At 49.3% G+C, this 19,072-nt stretch overlaps 1 protein-coding gene across 3 annotated transcripts in view; it reads right to left on the bottom strand.

Moving 5' to 3' along the window:
- The window catches only part of KATNIP (katanin interacting protein), a 196,099-nt gene that overhangs the window by 116,519 nt on the left and 60,508 nt on the right, over positions 1-19,072 (bottom strand). Inside the window, exons 5-8 of one of the 3 annotated variants that reach the window (XM_072836271.1) lie at positions 18,695-18,864; positions 16,843-16,940; positions 6,950-7,081; positions 2,591-2,734 (exon numbers count right to left, since the gene is read on the bottom strand). In XM_072836271.1, the coding sequence (XP_072692372.1) occupies positions 2,591-2,734; positions 6,950-7,081; positions 16,843-16,940; positions 18,695-18,864 (544 nt within the window). Of the gene's footprint in view, positions 1-2,590; positions 2,735-6,949; positions 7,082-16,842; positions 16,941-18,694; positions 18,865-19,072 lie in introns of those variants that run through there. The other 2 variants (XM_072836272.1, XM_072836274.1) reach the window with 2 other exon arrangements.

Below are 19,072 nucleotides of genomic sequence, written 5' to 3'. Positions count from 1 at the left end.
TTGTTTATTTTGTTTTTTACTTTATAGTTATCTTAATTTTGTATGAGGAAGAAGAGATTCTAACTTGAATTTTAAAATTCCTTTCTTTTATAGTCTCCAGATCCAACCCACAAAGTCCAAATTATCTCCAAAACTTTCCTTTCATATGAGGTAAACTGAAGTCTTCAAGCCTTCTGATTCAGAATCACTGGGAGTTCTTGTGTTAAAAACTATACTCTCCTAGATACAAATTCTGTTAGTTTCAAAATTAGATCTAAAATATGCATTTTAAACAAATATCCTAATTGATTCTTGTGCATATCAAATTTTGAGATCCACAGCTCTCTCTTTTCTTAAAACTGGTTCTAAAATATTGCTGCAAAATACATTCATGTATTTTGGTGCTTAAAAACAGAACGAAACAAAAACATGCCTGAGCCCAAACCCAGGATCAGAATCTGAGCCTCTGAAGGTAGGACCGGTTTCTTTTACTTAGCTTTTACCTTTTTTTGTTTTTAGATTTTATTTATTTATTCATGAGAAACACTGAGAGAGGCAGAGACATATGCAGAGGGAGAAATAAGACTCGATCCCAGGACCCCGGGATCACAACCTGAGCCGAAGGCAGATGCTCAACTACTGAGCCACCCAGGTGCCACTCATCTATGCCTTTCTTTGTCTTGGTACCATTCACAGGTGGGTTTTTACTTTTTATGTTGTGCTTATTATAGATTTCGTATGCTGTTTGTAGGAAACAACAGAGAGAGACAGCCCATGAACCCTTCATCCAATTTCCCCATGGTAACACTTTGCATAATTAAAGCACCACAGCACAATTGGGAAGTTGACATTACAATCCTACTAAGCTTCTTCAACTAGGTCTCCTTTTAAACTTTTCTTTATTTCTTTCTCTGCTGATGCTTAGCTCTATTGAAGCAGAGTATCTCCTCCTTAATGTGCTAGCTTAAAAAGAAAAAAAAAAAACACTTTTTATTTTGAAAAAAAAAAAAAAAGGTAAAACCCACAGAAAACATAGCAGAATAGTATTAAGGAAGGGTATAATAAATACCCAAACACCCTTCACCTACATTCACTGGTTCTTCACCAATTCTGAGAAGACCTGAAAACAAAGACCTTCTCTTACACAAACACAATATAATCATCAAATTCAGGAAATTTAACATCAATACAATATTATTATCTAATATAGTGAATTTTCAAATTTTCAAAACCATCCTTACATTTAGGGCAATTACCCCCCCCCCCCCCCCCACACACACACATCACCCTGTCCCTTGCATCTCATGCAGCATAACTGGTATCTTGTTAGCCTCTTTTATCTGGAATAGTCTTTCTCATGCCATGGATAGTTTTGAAGACTCCAGGCCAGCAGGTAACTCCTCAATCTGGCTTTGTCTGTTTTTTTCCTCATCGGATTTCATTTTTAAAAAAACACCTTTCCATCAATGTTCCCAGCTATGGGTTCATTGAGGAGATACTTGGCAGAGGAGAGGTCTTCTCGATCCTAAGCACAGCTGGTAGATGGCTACCTCTCAGCACTTTGCTTCTAGGCAGAACCTCAATCACGCTCATAACAGACAGTGCCCGTACAGAGAACTGGGTGCTCTGGGGAGCAAAAAGCAGCTCAGTGTGATTCTCAGCCCATGATCGTTAATTGCAAGGAACAAGGAGTCATGGGGTACAGGTTTCCAGTCTGGGTTCCTCCGAGGCCTGGGTGAGCATCATCCTTTCCCTGCTTCTCAGTTTCCCCAAACTACAAAATGAGAATGCAAATTCTCTCAAGAACGCCTCTCTCAAAGCACCCTAGCATTTGGGTGCCTACATGGCTCAGTTGGTTATGTGTCTGTCTCTGGCTTGGGTCATGATCCAGGGTCCTGGGATTGAATCCCACATTTGGCTCCCTGCTCAGTGGGGAGTCTGCTTCTCCCTCTCCCCCTCCTCCCTGCTGCTCTCTCTCACACCCTCTCCCTTTCCCAAATAATTAAATAAAATCTTAAAAAAAAAAAAAAAAAAAAAAAGGAAAGAAAACACCTAGCACTTAACTCACAGGGGTTTTTTTTTGTTTGTTTGTTTTTTAATTTTTATTTATTTATGATAGTCACAGAGAGAGAGAGAGAGAGGCAGAGACACAGGCAGAGGAAGAAGCAGGCTCCATGCACCAGGAGCCCGATGTGGGATTCGATCCCGGGTCTCCAGGATCGCGCCCTGGGCCAAAGGCAGGCGCCAAACCGCTGCACCACCCAGGGATCCCAACTCACAGGGTTAATGCAAGAATGGATGTTATGCACTCAACATAGTGCATAGCAATTTTTAGGTATTCACTTAATATGAGCTTCTACTATCTTTTTTTTTTTTTTTTGAGTTTCTACTATCTTAAAAAAATATATCATTAAGTCAAATCCCATGAATGTTATTTTAAATCTAGTGGGTGGGCCTGAGGTTTTTGTTAAAGCCAAATCCTGCTGTTATCTGCATCATCTTCCCAGGTGTAGATGAAGATGCTCTCTAGGGGCCCATCCTACCACCCAACTGCTTGGCTATGGCAGAGACCCTGGCCCTTTGTGGGGTTACAAGGCGAAATCCATCTTACCATTACATCCTGAATAGTTAAGAGGATCCTTTCTTTGTCTGTACTGCTTGCAGGGTCTGAGCATCCGTGTGCGTTTAGAAGGGAGAAGTTAAAATCACAGGGTGGTTGGAAGGATGGAAGTCTGTCAGTGGAATACTTGGTGCCCTGGGGACAAGCAGACAGAATGGGTGTAAGAAAAGCAACTTCTGTCCCTGAAGACATGCTGGGGTCCCTCGTTCCCTCTGTTAGTCTCCATGCTTCCTGTCTCTCTCCTCACTGTCACTCTCTGATCTTGCTCCCAAGGCTGATCTTGTCAAACCCATCCCTGCCTCACCCATACCACGGCACGCACATGCTAAGTAAATGGACTGGAACTCAAACTCAGGCCACTAACAACCTTAGCACTGGCTGAGTGAGTACCAACTGAGTACCTGTGTGGAGATGTGGCCACCACATCTTGAATAAAAAAAGGTGGGATTGTCAAAATACCGTGGATGGTATATAATCATATCTATGTGAAAATAACAAAAAATAAAGGTGAGGCACCAGGGTGGCTCAGTTGGTTAAGTGTCCAACCTTCGGTTTTGGCTCAGGTCATGATCTCAGGGTCATAGGCTGGATCCCTGAGTCAGGCTCCATGCTCAACGAGGTCTGCTTGGGATTCTCTCTCTCCCATTCCCTCTGACCCTCCCCCTGCTCTCTCTCTCTCTCTCAGATAAATAAATAAATAAATAAATAAATAAATAAATAAATAAATAAATAAATATCTTAAAAATAAATAGTGCTTACTCAGAAGTTATTTATATGGCCATCTAAAACAGAAGTACCCAAACAATGGGATGGCCCTAAAAACGATCCTTCATTTTTTAACCCTCACCATTGGCATGAATGAAGGAGGGCTAAAGGGACATGCTGCCAGGCTCTGCTGGGGACCAGAAGAGGGGCAAGCTGCTCCACTGGGGGATGCTTGGCCAGCGATGGCACAATAGAATCTTTGCCGTACCCACAGGTGGGGGAGCCATCATGGGCCTCGGCAGAGTCCACGTGTGGCAGATATGATGGGGGCACACAGCTCGGGACTGGTGTTTAATTGTGCATATGTGTTAGCAAGTAACAATGACTTTAAAACACTGAACTGCAATTGCAGGCAGATCACTGTTCACCCCACTCCAGGGTCCATAAAATAGAGGGAAACTCAGAGAAGATACCTAAATTTGGGTACTTCCAATGACTGGGAATGGGCCAGGACTGGAACATTCCAGATGAACTACCTCTACTTGGATATAATCAACACATGCATATAACGAATACAAGAAATCTTTAGTCTAGGGGCATGTGGGTGGCTCAGTTGGTTAAGCATCTGCCTTTGGCTCAGGTCATGATCCAGAGGTCCTGGGAGTCCTCAAGTCAGGCTTCCTGCTCAGTGGGGAGTCTGCTTCTCCCTCGCCCTCTGCCCCTCCCCAACTCATGCTCACTCTCTCTCTCTCACTCTCTCTCAAATAAATAAAATATTTTAAAAAAGAGAAATCTGTATTCTGGATGGGTGTATCCATCTCTGATCTCTGGGGCAGTGGGATTATGAAAAGATTTATTTTCTTTGTATCAGTTGAATTTTTTCATATAGACTGTGCATTATCAGGGGGAAAAAAAGATATCTTACTAATAGAAAAAAGTGTGCACTTTGTCTCATTCCTGATACATAAATGGGGCCCTATTATCCACTGCAACACAAAGCCCAACATGACTAGACCCAGCACTTTGGCAGAACTCTCTGGAAAGAGGTGTCCTCCTTTCACAGGAGTTCCAAAGCTGCTCAAAACCCTACGGTGGCTTCCCCTCTGACTCAAAGTAGAATCCTTCATCTTTACTATAGTAAAGGGCCTCAAAGCCCTGGGCCATCTGAGCCTTGGCCTTACCTCTTTTTCCTTACCCGCTTGCTCACCCAGCTCCCAGACACACTGGAGCCTAGACACACCTGTCCTCCTGCCTTGGGGCCTCCACACCTGCTGCTCCCATGCCTGGCATGCTCTTCTCCACATGGCTCACTCCCTGGCTTTCTCGAGAACTGCTCACATAGCACCTCATCAATGAGAAGGCTCTGCCTTGCATAGAACATGACCCCTGCCCGTCTTTCTCCAGCCCTTTCTCCGATAAACCCTATCACCTGCTGGTATATGATACCTACTGGTATTGTCTGTTTTATCTTCAGTGTATAGAACAGTGCCCAGGATCTGGAATAGAGACCAGGGCTCACGCAGTGCACACACCTGTCTACGGGGGCGGCTACTCCTCAGCTCCAGCTGCCGCTGTCATGTAAGGATGGGGCTCCCAAATATTCGTATTTCTCAAGACAAGCCCCAAATTCACATTTTGACATGGAATCTCCTGATTCTTAAATGTCAACTAGTAATTCTTTTCAAAAGCACCATGCACATCAATGGGCCGGAGGCCAACCGAGCATGTCTGCGGCATGCCTGTCTGTGAACTCGGAGCCGCCAAGAAATTGAAGATCACTAAGGGTACGATTGAAGGCGGAAAGGCTGGTGTGCTTCAACAGTGAAGGTCAGATGCAAAGTACACACGCCGGCACACATTTCCTTTTGCTCCATTTCAGAGCTGCGCTTGCAAACAGTGTGAGGTGGCTGAGTATATTTAGCCACACGCCTTTTTCCCCCCCTCTACCGTTCAGATTGCATCTCTTACGGCTTCTGCCGTGGCCGAAAACCGACGTCACCATTTTACTCTTTCACTTAGCAGGAAAATAACTCCGAGGGGAAATTGACTGTGAAGCCTTACAGTGTGCCCCCTCAAGATGGGGAGAAAAAAAGGAAAGAAAGAAATACAATCAAGCACTCACGGTGGAGAAAATGAAGCGCTGGCAAGAGCAGGGCGATGCTGATTCAGAGCACGCGTGCACACAAGAATGCTAATGGGAGCTTTAATAGCTCGTGAGGGGCAGGCTGCCTTGTGCTGCAGGGAGCTTGGGAGCTTGCAAAGGAAGGAATATATGTTCATTTAACGGGAAGTACCAAGTGGCCAAGGGAGAAGAAGGGAACTACCCCACTTCCCGCGTGCAGGGTGGCCACACATTCTCTGACAGGGGGCCTGGCTAGGACTGTAACAGACTCAACTTGGCTACTGACCAGCCCCCCAGACTAAGAAAGACAATGGCTGTTTGCACAGACATGTGCTCAGATCCTAAGCAAGGGACCGTTCTGTTGATTCAGAAGTGTGTGTGTGTGGGGCGGGGAAGGTGGGTGTTGAAGGCAGTAAAGTCAACACCACAATTCTGCCTACTGTAAAATCCCACTTCTAGGGACTAAGTAGGAAACAAGGTCATTGGGTTAGTCCATAAAGAAGGGCTTCTTATTTTTCCCCCCAAGAAGACAGAATTTCCAATATATTGTTGGACTTTTGTAGCCAAGATGTGAAACAAAGTGACCCTTTGCTCCTTACCTGTCCTTTCTTTATGAGCAAAGAAGGACATAGAAACAGGCAACACCACCAGAGGGATGTTTCCTGGACAATATTCTCACTGCTTTTATGAATCATGTGTATTTCTTAAAGGTAGGTTTTTGGTATAGAAGTGGCACATAGAAGCAAGATTTTGTTCTTTGAGGGAGGCTGTTGAATCTGCAGCCTGGACCCACAGGTGAACACACACCTGGTGAATAGAGCAGGGGTTGGCTTAGGGGCCTGACTTTGTCCTGCTGCCCTCCGATAATTTTGCTTCTACATAACCATGGAGATGATTTACATGCTCATTCTATGTGTAAAAGCAATGCCTTTGGAATGAGATCCAACCGTCCACGCTCACCCTTGCCAGGTTTCATGGTCTAGTCTGCCCCACTGCCCCTTGTTCCACACCCCCCGTCACTCATGCTGTGCCTGCACTGTCTCCTTAAACAAGCCCAGCCTCATGGCATCTGTGCATGCTGGTCCCTCTGCCTGCAATGCTTTTCCCATCAGGTTTCAACTGAAATGTCACACTTGAAGGAAATCTCTCTGCTCTCTCTGCCATGTCCAATGCTGCCCTCTTGACCACACTATCCCATCTCCCCGTTTTCTTCATACAATGTGACAATACCTGAAATTATTGTATTATTATTTCTTGGTTTATTCTTGTCTATTGCGTATCCCTGCACCCCACCCCTCACTTCGCCCTGAACATCATATTATATGCTGTCACTGCTTGGGGTTAGACACCAGCCTTATTGACACCTGGACCCTGGGTGCCTAGCAGGGCATCTAGCCCATGGTCTGGGTGCTCATTATAGTGAACGCGAATGTCAGAGTGATGGACCCCAGGGGCAGAAGGAAGGAGGGAAGGTCGCAAAGTGTCCCACGTGCCGCTGTAGCACAAGCCGAGGCCAGTCCTACCTGTGGTCGGTCCCCAGAAGCACCCTTTGCCTTGATGGTCTCATCTCCTCCTGGCTCAAAATCTTCAGAATAGTCCAGAGGTGGCTCAATGTGAAGCCGTGGGCCAGCTTCCGTTCTGATCTGCACAGATTTCTAGACAGAAAAAGATTGTTTCAGACGTGATGGAACAAACAGCTCGAGCCCTCTGAGGGGTGAGCATGGCAGCGGGCTGACCCCGAGGTCATTTGTCCTGGAACAGCAGCAGTCGTGCTATGAGGCACACCAGCCCCGCACCGACTAGTGTGGGCTGGTCGGACGGGTGGCGCCACCTCTGCCCTAAAGTCTTTACGGCTTTCTACTGCGCAAAGCGTGTTCAGAATTTTTTAAATCAACTCTTTTTGGTTTGAAATACTGTTATCAGTAGAATCTTTTTTAAGGATGAATTAATTAGTTAATTACTGGATCCCAGGACCCCAGGATCACGACCTGAGCTGAAGGCAGATGCTCCACCACTGAGCCACCCAGGCGCCCCGTATCAGTAGAATTTTAGTGGGTGATAAACTTTCTCAAATTGGCTTTGTGATCCAATAAGTTTAGGAGACCCTGGATTTTTTTTCCCCCTGCAGGACTTCTCGGGGCTGGGGCCAGGGTGACAGTAGCGAGGCACCATGGGAGCCACATTGAAAAGAGGGGACTCCCTCTTGAGTGTCCTGCACATGCACGAATCCACAAGTGAGGGCCTCCTTACACTTTCTGGGCTGGCCTCACTCTCCTGAGGCCTGGCTGCTGGGAGAAAGAAGAGATCTGCCAAGCCAGGTGTACTGAGTTTATTACTCTGCAGAGGGACAGTGATTTAGACCATGCTTTTCCCCTCACACCGTGGGTCAGAAGCCTTCATCCCTGTAATACTCAGCATCGCCACAAGCTTAGTGGACTTAGCTGTTAGCTTGGTGAGGAAGAACATGATGCTGGAGCCCAACTGCCCTGCAGGAGTCTCACTGGTTAGGACTGAACACCTTCCTCATCCACAGGCACACTGCTTGCCCCATCAGCGCTTCCACACCGAGTGCCAAGTCACTTAATGCAGAGGCCTCTGCTCACTTAGTCCTTGTAGACTCTTCTCAGGGGGAAACTGAGGCACCAGGCTACAAGCCTCTCACTAAAGGTCACACAGCCAGGAAGCCGCAAAACCCCAGCAGTTTGGCTCCTGGGGCCTTGCTCTAAACCGGGGGTGGGTCAATGTTTGCTGTAAAGAGTAAGTATATTAGGTTTTGCCAGCCATCTGGTCTCTATCACAGTGTTCAACTGTTCTATCATAGCTTGAAGGCAGCCACAGATAATGCCTAAGTAAATGGGCACGGCTGTGTCTCCAGAACACTTAATTTATAAGAACAGGCTGTCGCTGGATTTGGCCCAAGAGCTATAGTTTGCTGATGGACCCCAGTACTAAACCACCATGCTGTACTGCCCCCAATAGGCATGTGAAGAATAAATGTGCCCAGTCTGGGCTACAGTGGCCTTTGCAGAGAAGAGAAAGAAATTAAGATCTTTCCTGAGAATATCTAACACTCAAAAAAGTAGGCAGGGGCTTGGCTATAGATCATTCGAGAAAAAGATCTTGGGGTAGGACCTCGGTGGCTCAGTCGGTTAAGTGTCTGCCTTTGGCTCAGGTCATGATCTCAGGCTCCTGGGATCAAGTCCCCGTATCAGGCTCCCTGCTCAGTGGGAGTCTGCTTCTCCCTCTGCCTCTCCCCTTGTGCTCTCTCTCCCAAATACATTAAAAAAAAAAAAATTTTTTTTTAAGTCTTGAAAAGAAAGAGTAAATAAGAAGAGGCAGAGAAAGGCAGGGAGGAGACAGAGGGGCGGAATGAAAGTGCTCTGGGAGATTTTTCCTTCGCTAGGCCATCCAGCTCTCGGCGATGGCCCGCTCTGCTCCGGCTCCAAGTGTGGCCTCGCTGCCTCCCAGGCTGTGTGGACTGGCTCTCAGGGCATTTCTCACGGCAGCAGCAGGGGGTATGGAGGGTAAGTAGTACACCGAATACATAACACCTGGCCAGGAGATCCCTGAGAGCTTTCTTGCCTCGGGCCAGGATGAAGTTGTAAGGGCTTTGAAGTTCATCTCCAAGATGGATTTTCTACCACAATTCTGGGGAGGGCGGGCTCCTCCTTCCTCCTCAGGAACCATTCAATAATGCCCAAATGCTGAAATAGAGACAGAAAGAGAAAAGGGAAAGAGAGAGAGAAGAGGGAGGGCATGAAGGAGGGAGAGAGTGAGGGGGAAATGGGGGACGGGGCAGGGGTGCAGAGGGAGAAGCACCAGGCATGGGGCACAGCCTGTCGCCCCCCCCCCCCGCCCCAAGGTTTCTGTTCCTTTCTCTAGAAAGGGAAGGCTTGGACTAGGACCTCACTACTCCCTGTGTGGTTGGTCCGCGCACCAGCAGTACTGGCTTCTCCTGGGGAGTTTGTGAGAAACGCAGAATTTCAAGCCCCATTTTAGAGCTAGGGATGAAAATCTGCATTTTCGCAGGAGCCCAGGTGACTTGTATGCACACTGAAGTTCCAGTGGCGTGAGATCTATAAAGTTCTGGGGAAGGCTTGGACTAGGACCTCACTACTCCCTGTGTGGTTGGTCCGTGCACCAGCAGTACTGGCTTCTCCTAGCACTAGGTGCTAGTGTTGCCTCTTGTCCCTCATGTGCTCCCTTGTCTTTTGGCAAAAGCACCCTGATTTTCTTTTGGGAAATCCTCTCCCTCCCTCCTCCCAATCCAAGTGTTCACATGGAACTGAGTCTATGGATGGCCGGAGCATAGGACAGGCCCAGCTGATCTGAACATTAGATCCTCCTGGCCCAGAGTGACTAGCTGATTGGTTCAGGAGAGCCAAAGAGATGCAATAGCAGGGTGACAGAATGGAAGATGGGAGCTGATGGTGGCCATCCTGGTACCACAGAGAGCAACATGGGGAAAAGCAGAGTTGAGGGATGGAGAATAAGCCCTGCTACACTGTCTGAGCACCTGGATCCAGCCATGCCTGAACTGGGCATTCCCACTGGGCAAGTGAAAGAGCTGGCATTAATGCAGCTCTGCTGGTCTGGTCTGAATTATAAATACGGGAAAGACCTCCAGGGTTCGAGGAGGAGAGCCCAGGCAGATCTCTCTTCTCTACTGCTTTCCCATCCTCCCCTTCCCCAGAAGTGTCCATCTCCCTTCCTAGGAGCCTGGCATGACTGCTTGCCTTGCCAAAAGGCCAGGAGCAGCAGGCATTAAGGCACTTAATAAGCAAGTTCTTACTGAATACTGACTGCATACAAGGTTCTGGAAGCATGTCAAGATAGCAAAAACTGTAACCATCAATGCCCCGGCCTTAGGGAGTTCACACAGCACACACAGCAGAAGAACATGTTTAGGAAGCAACGTTTGACAAAATTAATGTGGTCCAGAAAGAGTTTTAAATGCTGAGTGGGTGCCTGAGAGGGGAATAAATAGTCTTCCATCTGGCCTGCCCTCCCACCTCAGCCCCAGTGAGGTGCCTCTGCCACCACTGGAGGAGATGGGGAGCCGCCTCACCCACACGAGGACGCCCACCTCCCAATAGGAGCACGAGGCTGGCAGGTTCCAACCCAGCCCCCAGGAGGCGCCCGCTCCCTGCCTCCCACCTTCACATGCTTGCAAGGATGATGCCCGAGCTCCTGGCTGGCTCCCCGCTTGGCACGCTGCTTTACCCGGAGTGGGTGTTTGCAAGTGGCTGCTCTCTCCTGCCTACTTGCAGCGCCCAGACCTGGGTGACCCCTGCAGTATCACCCACATACTGGGACAGGATTTAAAAGTCCTGATACCCATACACCCATTTTCCAGTTTGCCAGCCCGAGACCAGCTTTTGTCCTCAGCCACACTCAGCCCAATGCCATGACCAGAGTTACCTGTGTGTATCTCCTGCCCTCCCCCCTTAGCAAAGTGTTCTAAGAGATGTGCACTCAAGCTACTGTCAATTAGAAAGAAAGATCAAGGCTACGGGTTGCCCTGTATGGTTGTTCAGGTTGTACAGTATGTAAGTGGCTCCCTCTACAGGTAGGAGAGCTCCGAAGACGCTGACAGGCAGGTTTGGAGTGGGGAGTAAATCTACCTTACTTGATAGGTTCTTCCTGGATTCGGATTCCTCTGATCTCTTACAAATAACAGCGCTCGACACTCTGATGGTCTGTGTCGTGCAAGGTCTCTGTGAAAGCTGATGCTTTATGGGTTGTTTCATTTATTGTCCTCACTGCAGGGGTTCTCAAAACTCAGAAACAGGAAAACAAAGGAAAGGGCTTCACGTTTTTACTCATGGGCTTTCCTGGAGGGTGATTAAGCAAGCTGCCTTTGCCCACCACAGGAAACCGGATACAGGGATACAGCGTTAGAGCCAGAGCAAAGCCTTTGCTTTAAATTGCAATGAACTTGCTTTCCGGGCCTTTAAGAAAGGCCCACCCCACAGTAAATTGCTGAAAGGCCAATCCCTTCACTACCAATTTAATGCTAAGAGCCGATGACGTTCATCAAATCTGACAGCATTTTGGTAAACGAGGGCTCTGTTGATTAGGCTGCTGTCCACCCAAGTATTACAAGGCTGAGGAAGCCATAAATCTTAATCCACTGATAGCAGGAGAAAGATCCAAGGCTGAGAAGTGGTGGGGGATAAAGGACAGTACCAACCAGAGACCATTTATCACCTCCAGCCCAGTCCACGATGCATGAGGCGGCTCGGAAGACAACACGGCGCTGCCATTCGCCTCTGTGGCTCTCCCACCGTTGGAGGGTCCTAGGAAGGGTTTTACAGGTGCAGCCAGTCAGGCTCCAGACCAGTGTTTGTATGACTCATGACCTTCTGGAGCTGGGATCCTGGGGCCCATGTGTCTGAGGCAGCCCCTTCTGTCAGGGACATCTCTACCTGAAAGTGCTTCCTACTTGCCAGGCAAGATCCTAAGAAGGGAGGTTATTCTACTGGAAGAGATGAAGGTCTTGGTCCAGGTCTCTGGGAAGGTGACATGTGGTCCACGGGAGTTTAGAGCGACACTCAGAAAAACGCGCAAGGAAGCCAGTTGAAGAGCAAGGAAGCCAGTTGAAGAGCGCAGGGAGGCCAAAGGGAGGGAGCTGTGCTGGCCCGGGAGAGGCTGGGACTGCAGGGTGTGTCCTGCGACCTCTGTGTTCCCTACCTACCGGGCTGTGGTCAGTGCTGAAACACCAAGCGCCTGTGTGGCCCCACCTGTCCTTCCTGCTGGCTACAACCATATAGGAGACGCCCCAGGACTGGGACAGGGCTCTGGTACCTCTCCTGGCAGAGTGGCTCTTAAGAACTAGCCACCACTGGCCACTGGGGATCCTGCTGCCTTGACCACTGCTCACCTCTGGCTGCCTCCAAGAGCAATGAAGCTCACCCAAAAGAGTGAGATCAAGATTGCCTTCCTCTCTATCCTCTGTACCCCAAAATCTGTCTCCATGTACTTTCTACCAGGGAGAAATTTTCTATGTAACTCTACTTCTTGGGGCGAAAGGAAACCCAACAAGTCCCTCCCTCTTCCTCCTGGCAATAGTGCAGTTGGTACATTGGGCCTATCTACTGTCCTGGATGAGAAGCTAGGGGCCCCAGGCCCTGCTCCAGGAACATCTCGGGGCAGGCAGGCTTTGCATCATGGGGCCTGGCCCTGCCTCTGATCACATCCTAGCAAGGCAGGAGTGGGCATCTGGTCCAGGCTGACCAACTGAGATTCAGATGGTATCTCTCCTGGACAACTTCAACAAATACTGAAAGACCACAGGGATGACATCCTGGGGATGGGTGGAGTCAACAGAGGTGATCGGGGATTCTGGGGGCTAGGGACAGAGATGTGAGGTGGAGGCTGGGGGACAGAGAGACACAGGCTGTGTCATGCTAACAGGGTGGGAGCCTTGCTTCAAAGACTCCTGCCTTGTCTTCCTATAGCCACTTGGCCCTTTGGGCATCCTGTGACATGTAGCAGCCGGGTACCTTCCTAAAACATGAGCCCAAACACATAACTCTCCTATTGAAACCCCCCCCCCCCCAGACAATTCGTCACAATTAAAATGAAATCCAGGGGCGCCTGGGTGGCTCACTTGGTTATGCATCTGCTTTTGGCTTAGGTCATAATCCTGGGGTCCTGGGATTGAGTCCCACATTGGGCTCCCTGCTCAGTGGGGAGTCTGTTTCTCCCTCTCATTCTCTGCCTGCCACTCCCCCTTGTCTGTTTTCTCTCTCTCTAAAATAAAGAAAGAAAATCTCAAAAAAAAAAAAAAAAAAAAGTGAAATCCAAACTTCTTCCTGGGATCTTCCAGGCACTGGAGACCCCCGCCAGAACTTCCTGGAGCTGGCTCTGCTCGCCCTCAGCTGTCAGGTCAGACGTGGCCCCCGGGGAAGCCTTTGTTGCCCACTCTCTCTAGATCAGCTCTTCCCCAGATTCTGGTCCATCTCATCCCACACTCTTTTCTCCCATGTAGCACTTGTTTCTTTGCTCGCTTGCTTCTGGCCCTCTGCCTCCCCACCCACCCCCGGTAGACTTGAGCTCCAGGAGAGCAGAGCCCACCCTGTTTCACTCAGGGTGCTGACCCCAAAACCTACAAGCAACCACGCTTGCACTGCTGCTCAGCAGAGAGCACAGAATGAACAATGGACAGAGCAAGTGAAGAAACATCCCAGAGCGAAGGGCCCTGAGGCCTCCAGGCAGAGCCACCATCAGCATCCACCCCCTACCAACTACAGCAATGGTCAGGACTGCTGACTGTTTCCTCTGTGCCGAGCACGGCTTGACATGCTCCGCAGACCCTGGCTCGTTCAGTCCTCGTTAACCACCCTACCAGGCAGTTGCCATTACCAACTCTACCTGCAGGTGAGGAGACAGGCACCAGAAGTTGAGCAACTCATCCATGGCCACACTCCTGGGAAGGGGTGAAGCCAAGACTTTGATCGACAGCCGCTGGGTTCCTGAGTCTGTGCCCTCACTCACCTCTCTGGACTTGTCTGTGCCCCTGCCACCGGGTGCTCCTACTTGAAGCAGCAGACGGCCCCCGCTGACAGACCCCTGTGACACACACTGAGCACGCATGGCCTCCTGGCAGCCCCAGGAGGTTTACTGATGATGAACGCAAAGCTCAGAGGCTCAGAGAGGTCACACCACCAGCTCCAGGGCACACAGCCAGTAGGCAGTTTGACTCCAAAGCCCGTTTCTGTCTCTCCAGGAGCCACGGGTTCTGATAACAGATGGCAGCTGCCACTCAGGCTCAGCTCTGGGGCTTTAAAGGGGGTGGTACAGACTGCATCAAATAGGACCATTTATACCCAGGGCACCGGCCACGTTGCTCTGCTAATGGCTGCCTGGCAGGGAGCGGAAGCCCAGCGCGAGGGCCAGATCTTTCCCTTTTTCCAGCGAAGGAGGAATCTAGCTTTTTAAAAATATATAAAAACTTTTGAATTTAAATGTTAGCAAGTGACTAAGTCTTTTTAAAACTGTGTGAGTCCAAAAAACATTCTCTGGGGGACAAGTTCAGCCCACAGGCCGCAAGCTGCTCACTCTCAAGTCCGGCAGGCCAGTCCTCTGTACGCTTCAGACCTGGTTGTTATGTCTTCTGTGCAGGCTGGGCAGTCCCCAAGTCTTCAGAGCTGGGGCTCCCAGGGCAAGAACTGAGCCTTATCTGATTGTTTCTACCTCCAAAGCCCCACACAGTGCCCAGCCTGAGGTAATAAATGCTTGCTACATCAAAATTAAAAGATGATTTCTTTTGGGATGTGGCTTCTAGTCCTCGCACCACTTCTGAATGCTCCCGGGTTTATCCATATCAAGGGGGAGTGGTCCCCAAAGCATGCCATGTGGCTGGAGCAGAGTCCATGCAGTAGTGGGAGAGGGGTGGGCTGACCCCCCAGGACCCCTTCCACTTTCCTCCTAGGGTGCCATTGCATTCAGTAGAGGCCAGAAAGCCAGTCTGTGTTTCCCAGATGCTTTTTCACTAGGGATTCTGGATTCTGCAGCCGATCAGATGGCCTCATACAAGGGAGGGAAAGTAGAAGTGAAATGGAAAGAAGGGGACACACACTGGCTGATGAGCATGGTGATGGAGGCGGCGGGTTTTCAAGTGTCCCTCCTCGGGCCAGATAGGTGTGGGCCATGTTGCTGTGGCAGGCATCATCTGGGGCCAGTGGCTGTGGCGGTGGCCACCTGGCTCCTGGATGACAGCTAAGGTGATACATCCCTGAGGCTGATCTTCTACCTTTCCCACTGTGTCCTAGGCAGCAGCTTTCCTGGCAGGCTGTGCTAGAAGGCTGGGTACCATTCCTGGGGGACCCCGCTAGCTCCTCCTCTTGCCACCCAGAGACCTTACAAGCACCTGATTCCCTGCATTACGTTCATCTCTGATTAAAACAGCTTGAGTGGTCTCTACGATTAGGCACTGACTGACCCCTGACTGATATGGTGCAGAAGGACAATTAGAGCCTTTGTGGCATCAGGAAGCCAAGAAATCAGCCATGATTAGGGCCTGTGAAGTGTGGGACCACAGGGAGAGGCTGGGGAGGGATGCTAATTAATCTCAGGCCAAGTCTTTTAAATTGCACAGGCTCTGGGGCCAGCCATTAAGTCACAGTCTAAGATGCAAATACGGCTCCTGATAATTGAAGGCACTCAAAACCACAAGAAGGAGGCTCTCAAGTGGGATGTGGAGAAAGGCCTCCTCAATGAAAAATTAACATTCATTGCTGGGGACAAGAGGAGGCCTCTAGGCTGTGTGCCCTGGAGACCTTGCTCATCCGCACTGAGATAAGGCTGTGGGAGTCAGTTGGCCAGGAACACCCTTCAGGGCTTAATCACAGATCCACAAACACAGGGAAGACCAATGGGTTTGTGTGTGGGGGTCATGGGTCTAGGGTTCAAACCTCCCTTAGTCACCATGTGATCCTGAGCAGGTCACCTCTTCTCACTGGGCCTCAGTTTCATCAGTGGCACAATGAGGACAGTTAGCAGACCTATGGGGTTATTGCAGAGATAGGCCAATAAAGTTTATGGAAGTGTTTCCTACAGACCCACATGTACAGCACAGTGTACTTCCCAATATGGGTGACCGCTGGATTAAAGAGGATTAGACACCATTGCTTAAGCGTCACCTCAGACCCCATGGATCAGAATCTCTACGGGTGGGGCTGCCCAGGTGACGTGAATGTGCTGTGGGGGCTGAGACCCACTGACCCCGGCCCAGCAAGGTGTGAGTAACCAACCACCAGGTGAGGACGACGCAGGCAGGAACACAGCACTCAGAGCAAAGCTCTGGGCTTGAGTTCTGAGGCTGTCACTTATTAGTGGTTGGCCTTGGAAAGCTCACTTCGCTTTTCTGATCATTCACCTCCTTGGCTTCCTTAAAAGAGGAAGAACATTGGAACTTGCCTTATAGGTCTGCTGTAAGGACAAAGGGGAGGAGTCATGTGGGAGCTTAGCCCACACCTCGTACCTGGTTGGCACTCAAAAATGCAAGCTGCTGGCATCAGCAGCACCCTGACGTGGCATCTTAGGTCTGTGGGAAAGGGGGCTTTGTCTTCTTCACCCACTGCATCCCTGGCATCGAAGAATGTGCCAGGCACATAGTGGGTGCTCAAAGAAAGACAGCTGTATAAATGAGTCACCATGATAGGATTGTGAGTCCATCTTGGGGTGGCCCCATCCCCTATCTGGAAGGGAGGATCATGCCACAAGAGGGGGCAGGAGGGTCCCTAGGCTCCCCCAACTCTCAAGGGCCAGCACTACACGAAGAGAGGACATCAGTAGGGTGCCCAGCCAGACCATGAGAATTCTCAGTGCTTGGATTATATTTCTATTCCCACAATGACCCTGCTCCTTATTCTAAAGCTATATGTCTTGACTCTGCCCTAGGTTTCCAGACCTGGTGCCATCCTCGGCGTTGGACTTTGCTGGGGGCTGTCCGAGAGTTGCGTCTTAAAGCTTCCTCTGCTTCTCGGAACAGGGTTCTTTGTCCACCATCTGTACCAGGGATGAAGGAAAGAGTCTCAGTGAGGCACCAATGACAAGTTCACACCCAAGGAGGATTCATGACTTCCACTGAAAATGCACACTAGTGTGCCCAAAGTCTTGTATATGAAGTGAGTTACTATAGTGCTGCTGATAGCAGCAGGGCATTAGAAAACAGCCAAATGCCCAGGAGAAAGGGAATGGGAAGTAAGTCACAGCTGAATGGGGCAGGTCTATATACAAAAGGAACAATCTCCGAGATATGGAAGCAGGGTACACGTGGTATGTACTACAGGCCAGCATTTGTATAAAAGAGGAGAGAAGGGAGAGAGATTTGTTGAATGAGTGAAGGTATTGCTGGTGACCCAAGTACAAAGACTCCTATTACCTGCACCTCCTTGAAACCTGGACCAAGAAAGGCCTGCTTTTCCCAACTAGTAGCAGGTTGGTCTGATTCCTCCTCCCCAAAAGCTAGGAGAATCATTCCATTTCCCTTGTTGCCCTGGGGGCTAGGAAGCTCATGCTAAACTCTAAGCTGAGTGGCCGTGGGTCTCCTGGAGGAAGGTTTTGGGACTTTGCTTTCTCCTTTTAGCTTTTTGTTGTTTTGACTTTTAGTGTCTACTAATGGCTTGGGATGGTTACTATACCCAAGAGTAAGGCAATGAATCAGAACAACACGAATCAAGATTATTGTGCAACGGGCATTTAACATTTCATATATTATTTAATCTTCCTGGCAAGCCTACAAGGTGGGACTAACTATTCCCACTTCATAGAAGAGGAAACTGAGAGTCAGAGAGGGCCCGACTGCCAGAGGTCTCAAAGCTAGACAGTGGCAGAACAGAGTTCAAACCCAGCTCTGCCTCATTCCAAATGCTCTTCCTATAATTTGGTAGCACACCAGCTTCTCAGACAAAGTGGCCTGCCTTCAAGGGTGCCCTACGGATGGGTGCCCTTGTCAGTTCCATTTAACAGAGGAGGAAGCAAAGGCCCAGAGTAACATGGCCAAATTGGGACCCGACCCCGTGTGCTCTGTCACTTCATTCACTTTACCACCAGGTCATTTCTGGTGCCTGTACTGGGCTAGCTGCTGGTGTGCTCCTGTTCCACTTCACAGACTCTCTGAGCTTTTAGTGCAGGACACATGGGATCGGTTTAAAGTCTGTGGAGTATGGATTAACTAAATTCAGAAATGAACAGTGGAATCAAATATCACACAGGGTTAGGTACTGAAGTGAAGACACAGCCAGTGAAAATCGAGTATAATTTAAATTATTCTAGACATTTCCTTCAATTACTGGCACTACGAAATGTAAAAGCCGGGAATTTAGTGCTCTGATCACCTCTGCCCTTGGGTAATGGAGGCCAGGGCTAAGTTTTAAAAGGTATAAAAAGGGATTTCTCTCTCTCATGCACACACTCCTGCTCTTTTCTCTCTCTCTCTCTTTTTTTTTTTTTTTAAGAGAGAGAGAAAGTGCACGCACGTGCAAGCATGAGGAGAGGCAGAGGGAGAATCTTAAGCAGGCTCCATGCTCAGCACAGGTCTGACACCGGGGCTTGATTTCACAACCCTGAGATCATGATCTGAGCTGAAATCAAGCGTCAGACGCTTAACCAACTGGGCCACCCAGGTGCCCCAAGTTCTCTTTCTGCCAAAGTGGGTATAGTTAACTAGCTACTTGCTGGTAAGTTTATGTGCATGGGATAGGACTCCACTGTCCCAAATTTGTCAGTGTGTGGCTGGGCCCAGGGGGTCCTGTGCTCACCATGTGTTCCCTCGGCATGTGAGGCACTTCTGGTGAAGTCAGAGTGGACAGCTTTCCGGGGTGATGTCTTCAGCTCAGAATTGGCCCCATTGACGTAGACAGTGAAGCCCTGCTCCAAGTGCTCCAATCTCAATTGCATGGGGTCCTTGGTTTTCAAATGCTTTAATATCCTGGAAAAGAAACGATTCCTTGCTCCTTGTTATGTGAGCCTGGGCTGCCGCCCACCCCCATGCGGTGAGAGAACCGCTGCTCTGATGGGCAAAACGTCTCTAATCGGAGGCCGGGTGGCGGGTGCCCAGCTGTTCATCTACAAACAGCCTGTAAGAGGCCCATTACACACACGGAAAAGCAGCAAGGGGGAGATGGTTTCAGGCCCTG

Source organism: Canis lupus, chromosome 8 (assembly GCF_048164855.1).
Source record: "Canis lupus baileyi chromosome 8, mCanLup2.hap1, whole genome shotgun sequence".
Lineage (NCBI taxonomy): Eukaryota > Metazoa > Chordata > Mammalia > Carnivora > Canidae > Canis > Canis lupus.
Note: the sequence above shows the minus strand (reverse complement) of the source record. Positions and strands in the feature narration are given on the sequence as shown.